General features: G+C 43.3%; 1 protein-coding gene across 2 annotated transcripts; it reads right to left on the reverse strand.

Moving 5' to 3' along the window:
• Positions 1-89: 89 nt before the first annotated feature.
• LOC116377669 (bromodomain adjacent to zinc finger domain protein 1A-like) lies at positions 90-2,133 on the reverse strand. Of its 2 annotated transcripts, none has more exons than XM_031839372.1 (6): positions 1,617-2,133; positions 1,257-1,535; positions 1,049-1,171; positions 803-907; positions 578-665; positions 90-458 (listed from the first exon to the last, which is right to left on the reverse strand). In XM_031839372.1, the coding sequence occupies exons 1-6, from the start codon at positions 1,727-1,729 to the stop codon at positions 270-272; spliced, it is 897 nt and encodes a 298-aa protein (XP_031695232.1). In that variant the 5' UTR covers positions 1,730-2,133; the 3' UTR covers positions 90-269. The 2 variants fall into 2 exon arrangements, with proteins under 2 accessions (XP_031695232.1, XP_031695231.1); XM_031839371.1 differs by having other exon boundaries at positions 803-910.
• Between the last annotated feature and the right edge of the window lie 4,026 nt (positions 2,134-6,159).

Consider the following 6,159-nt stretch of genomic DNA (forward strand, 5'->3'; position numbering starts at 1 on the left):
TACACACAATGTTATTCACCTTTAGTTCATAGAGCAGCACTTTCAAAATAAAAGTGCACAATACCCTACTTTTGAATTCATTATTGAACTTTGCCATAACAATGAGATTAATCGCGATTCAAAATTGTAATCGTTGCCCAGCACTAATATACATATTTATACTACTTCACACACTTCTTCTATGTACCCTTATATACACGTATACTAAATATTTCTACTACTACTTACACTACACTTGTATTACTAATTAATAATATGAACTGCAAACACTAGAAATGTCCCATTAAACTGAACCGATGTATGAAACTCTTCCTCACATCATCATCATCACTCACCTGTCCAGGTGAGCCACGCCCTCCACCTTTAGAGGGGGGGCTGAAGGGGAAGAGGGGGGGCTCATCGGGGAAGAACTGAGAGAACGATTGTTCAGACAGCCGGTACTTCATCACTGTGGAGGGCTGAGAGACAGGAAGTGACATCAACACACAGGAAGTGACCGTCGACACACACAGGAGGAAGAGGCACGCTATCGTGTGAGGAGGCACGCTATCGTGTGAGGCATCAGTGTTGTTGTCACCTTGAGGACGATGGTTCCATTCTGAGGTTCACAGTGTTGCTTAAACAGCAGCTTCAGTCTCTCTTTGGACACGCTGGTCTTCCTGCGACTGAACAAACACCAGCAGAGAGACATTCATTCAGCAGCATTATCTTAATAAGCAGTCATGTGGTAACTTGATGAGCAGCCTGTCTGTCTGGATACACACAGCAGACAGACAGTATGGATGATGTCACTTCCTCTCACCTGATCTGATTGGCTTTCACAGTGAACGGCTCCGTGTGTTCGGCCTTCATCATCTTCACTGTGTATTCAAACACTGACGGACTCAGAGGCTTCTTCCTCTTCTTCCTGCTGACACACACACACACACACACACACACACACACACTTGAACAACAGAAATCCTTTTTTCTATTCCAAACATTCTTTCCCTAGATTACCCACAATGCACCAGGGTTTGACCCCATGAGGACCAGATGACCTACTGACCCGTTGATCTGTGCTTTGATCTCCTCGTCGCTGTCACTGATGACGATGGTGTCGTCTGCTGCTTTGGAGCGTCTGTTAGTGCTGGAGTGAGGAGAGTGGACCTGGAGGATCTCACACACATGTCTGACACACACACAAACACACGCACACCATTATCACTATCTCACATCCATTGTTATTATTATAATAACATGCCCCCCCCCAGTACCTGGCCCCGTTGCGTCCCACCACATCCACCGTCTCCCCAGGGAAGAAGCGGTCCTTGCTGAAGGTGTAGACGTCCTCACAGAGCTCCGTCAGTCTGCAGCGGTGGCTCAGGGAGGCCAGGTGGAGCAGAGGGACCAGCAGAGACCTGGAGAAGGTCTGAAGGCTCACAGAAGCTCTCCGCTCGCTTTCCACCGCCTCCAGGTAGGTGAGACCAGCACGACCCGTCAGACAGCAGCTCCACACCAGACTGTTACACAGGATGGTCCTCTCAAAGAACTCACTGAGGAGAGAGGACAGGTAGGTGGGAGACAGGTAGGTGGGAGACAGGTGAAGGACAGGTAGGTGGGAGACAGGTACTCACTCGTAGCGCCTGAAGATCTCGTGGGTGATCTTGCAGAGGAAGACCTCCTCTTCTGGTCTCAGGTCTGCTGGAGGTCTCTGCCGGACGAAGGCTTTCCGGTGGAGGAGCGGCATCTCTTTGAAACTAAACAACAACAAATAAGGAGGGAAACCGGGTCACAGAGAACCGAACCTGGGACCCTCCGGACCGGGCCGCGGGCAAAAAAACACCCTAAAAAAGTCCGGTCTCACGAGAGAACCGGAGGGAAACCGAGCAGAAGCCGCGCGGAAGCAGCCTCGCGGGTCTTTTGTTAGGAGTCCGTTAATCTGCCCACATGGCGCGCGAGGTTCCCCGACTCTACCGGTACAAACCCAGTACTAACACGGTACTAACACGGTACAAACCCGGTACTAACACGTCTCTGGAGGACTTCACCGAGTACCGTGTACCGCTGGACGGTTAATCCCCTGGTACAAAGTCCCGAAGAAGAAGTAGTCCCGCTCAACACTAGCGGCTTGTTGACCAAGTTGTCGTCCCCTTCACGGACCCTCACGGAGCTGGGAAATCTCAGTGTTCCTGTTATTCTACTAGTTCCTTTTCTTCTTCTTTCTTCTTTTTTGAGGTTTATTGGCGGTTGGCAAACAATGAATGGTGCATTACCGCCACCATTTGGTCTGGAGTGTGGATCAGGATGTCTAGTACTGACAGTTTAATAAAATGAAATGAAATGAAATAAGTCACTTTTTGAGTTATTTTGCAGAATATCCACTACATTAAACTGTACCTCATCTCTCCTGATTTACATGAATCATAATAGTTCAGTTTTCTGAATAAATAAGTTTGAACTCATGTTGGAGAAATAGATGGTACTATGTACTATAATATACTATATGTAAATATCAGTGGTGGGCCGTCAGTGGCCTACACAGAATCACAAAGTTATATCTATTTTATAATTTAATATGTTTTGTTAAATACACTATAAAAATATTTTTCCTATTATCTTATTTTCTCATTGCACAGCTACTGTCTTCCTCAGTTGCTCTGCTTCCAGTGCAGCTTGTTTTAAGTAGAGCTTTTATCCAATCAGATCTCACCTCTGTGTCTCTAGGTAAGGACAGAGGCCCGAGGCCTGCAGACTCACAGGTGCATCTATGTGCACTTTAAGTGAATGGGGACGATATTGTTGATTGTCATAGTGTTCAACCAATCAGATCATTAGTTTGACATGTTGGGCGTATTGTTTGACGTGTCAGAGCCTGCTAGCTGGCCTACAAGTACGTGATTGGTCAGTGGGCTAGCCTGACATGTTGGGCGGTGACAATCCCAATATCTGCTGCCTCTGTGGAGCGGACATTTTCAGCCTCAAACACATTAAAACATATTCAAGAAATACAACTGGGGAGGCTCGACTGTCTTCACTGGCGTCCATGAATGGAGAAGGGCTTCTTACTGGAACTAAAACACACAGATGTACTGAACAACCGTGAGATTAAACTCTTTAACAAAGAAAGGAGGATGGACTTCGTCTTTAAATAGTGAACAGCAGCTCTGCAGTAGCTTTAATATGCTTGTTTATATATTATTATTTGTACAACTTGTTTTTATGAAGATTGATTTTTGTTTGGTTTAATATGCGATAGGAACCATTGTTACGTCCAATGTTGCTCTGGGGACATATTTAGCAGGTGCCAGTGTCGCCAACTTGGCGACTTTCTCGCTAAATCTGGTGACTTTACAAACCCTCATGGAGACTTTTTCTGTCAAAAGCTACTAGCGACAAATCTAGCGACTTGTTCTGGTGTTGTGACTCTGACGTGAAAGCTCGTACGTTCTGCGTGGTGGTGAATGAGCAGCGGTGCTGCCGTGAGCCCCAAAGCTCTCACAGGTTACTCTCACAGCAGCCTCATGCTGCAGAGGAGAGGAGACGCACTCTCTGCGTACTCATGTATCTGCACTCTGCAGTTAGTGCATCTATAGGTGTTGACCTTCATTTTGACACAAAACAAATAATAAGCGTAGCTATGTTTCAGCTGCAGGACAGCAGTGAAGGCCCAGGTATAGAATGCACGGCCCGCCACTGATTTACATATATATTTATAAAGTATATAAATAATATACTTCATATATATAAAGTATATTATTTATATACTTTATGATAATGTTCAATAATTGATTCTGAAACATGTTGCTTCGTGTTTCCGAGCTGTGGTGCGTCACACTGCCAGCCAATGGTTGACTCGGAAACGGCCCCGGTGACGTCAGAGCAGTGAGTGGCAGGAAGCGGTGACGTGATGACGCAGAGTGAGTGACAGTAGGAGGCGATGCGTCATCAGAGTTCCACACGTGAAGAAAATAAGTAGAAACAATGTTTTCATGTCTCAAATTACAGCTTTACTCTTGAGCGGATCATCATAATAATAATAAGATAGTAACAGGGTTCATACACATTTTGACCAATGGATTTCCATGACTTTTCCATGACTTTAAACCAAATTTCCATGACCAAACATTTTGTGAAATCTCGGTATATACACATGAAAAAGTGAGAAAATGTATTTAAACTTACAATGAGAATTCCAAAGCATACAGTAAACCTTAAATGACAAACGAATGAGACAATAGTTTGATTAAAAGAATAAACATTTATAAATATACTCTGGTTGACACCGACACATCAATAAGAGCTTTAGTAGGTAGTAGCATCCAGCTAGTGCACATGTTGCTTTCCCTTTGGTAGTGCACATGTTTCATTGAACCCTGTTACTGTATGGCTTCATATTAACTTCCACTGTTACTGTACAGCTGTTAGAATTGTGGCCTATCTTCTATTTGCAATTAATATGCATTCAATCCAGTTCAATTATTAAAATGATAATCTACTCTGGCTAAAGTAACTTATCAAGAGTAAAATAATAGCTGTGATCTATATACACCTCTGCATTAGCAACCTGCTGACATGAAGGTACAGGCTCCTTAACCCTCTCAGTACTTCAGGGTTCTTGAGAGCAGCGTGGGACTGTTGGGACTGTTGGTCCACTGGCTGTGGTCATCACAGTGAACAGTGTGATGAGAGGACATGTGAGCCCTTGTTGCTGTAGTTCATCTCATGGAGCAGAGGCTACATGTAGCATAGCCTGCCTTATCTGTCACGGGGCATGGTGAGGACTCAAGCGCAGACAGCCAGATGCAGTGAGATGAAGGCTTTTAATGAAATACGAACACACACAGGAAATCCAAGGACGAGACAAGAGACGAGGGGGCAAATCCAGCAGGATGAGGCAGGGCAGGCAGACGTGGGAAACCGGGAGCAGGACAAGACAAACAGGTGGGTACAACACAAACCAGCGTCGGAAATACACGAGGGCAAAGGGCAAAACTGCCCCTAAGAAATATAATGTTGCCCCTGATATCACTAGGAGAGGGGCAACAAATGCCCCCATAATTTCCTCTAATAATAATGATAATTTAATGAACTTGTCAAAAACATCGTAGCCTACATGACCCGGTCCAGTTGCCATAGAATGGTTTTGATTTTCGCCTTGACTGATGTTGCGTGTGCGTGAAGAACCGAACGTTCTAAAGGAATAAATAAATGGAGCGCTTCTTCATCAGACCTGAGACTGCGAGACTGCGGTCAACTCAGCAGACACTTACATGTTAGAGCGGAAAGATTAACGTGAGACAACATCCGGTTTCTTCAGACGAACATCCGGTTTTCAGAATAAGATGCCAACAAAGTATACATATTGCATAATGGAAATTAGATTAAATTAATTATATTCACATTAAGTATAAAACATGCTGCATCTCGTGAGTTAAAGGGAAAATACACCTAAATTGTGCGTGAAGTGTCTTTATTCTTTGATTTGGGGTTGCTGATGAATAATACCTGACTGACAGTCAATTAAGATATTTTACTAAGTAAAAACTCTGAACTGAACTTGTACCTTCAAATGGCACATTTTTTAAATTTTAAGGTGCCATAAAAATGTTTTTCTCAAAAATTCCACACAATGACTGATGTATAAATTCAGGACAAAAATGGGTAATATCACAATATTTGAGGTGCTACAAAAATATCTTTCTCAATAATTCCATACAATGACTGATGTATATGTAATCAAGGCATCGTTGATATTTGTTAATAGTTGATGTAATGTAATGATAACAATAAACAACAAAGAAATTGTTCAAAAAAATCTAAGAAAACACTTTGAATCTGTAGACTACTGCCTAATAGTCTTATTATTGCCATTTGATGACAATTGCTCATATACTGTAAGCCTAATTAAGTATATTTATTATTTTGAACAAAGGTTAAATGTTATTTCACAAGTTTCAAAAAGTGCCCCCAATTTCTTTTAAATGCCCTGGATTTCAAAAAAATATGTAAATTTCTTACCCTGACACAAACAATGAGCTGGCAGTGAGTGACTGAGAGACAGGGGTTTATAAGGTGACTTGAACAGGTGAGGAGAGTAGTGCTGATGAGGGAGAGCTTGATTACTGATCAGGGACTGGTGCTGAGGGAGTGGCTGAGTTAGACTGGTGCTGAGGGAGT

This window comes from Anarrhichthys ocellatus, unplaced genomic scaffold, assembly GCF_004355925.1.
Source record: "Anarrhichthys ocellatus isolate YVR2014 unplaced genomic scaffold, GSC_Weel_1.0 scaffold1524, whole genome shotgun sequence".
In the NCBI taxonomy this organism is placed as follows: domain Eukaryota; kingdom Metazoa; phylum Chordata; class Actinopteri; order Perciformes; family Anarhichadidae; genus Anarrhichthys; species Anarrhichthys ocellatus.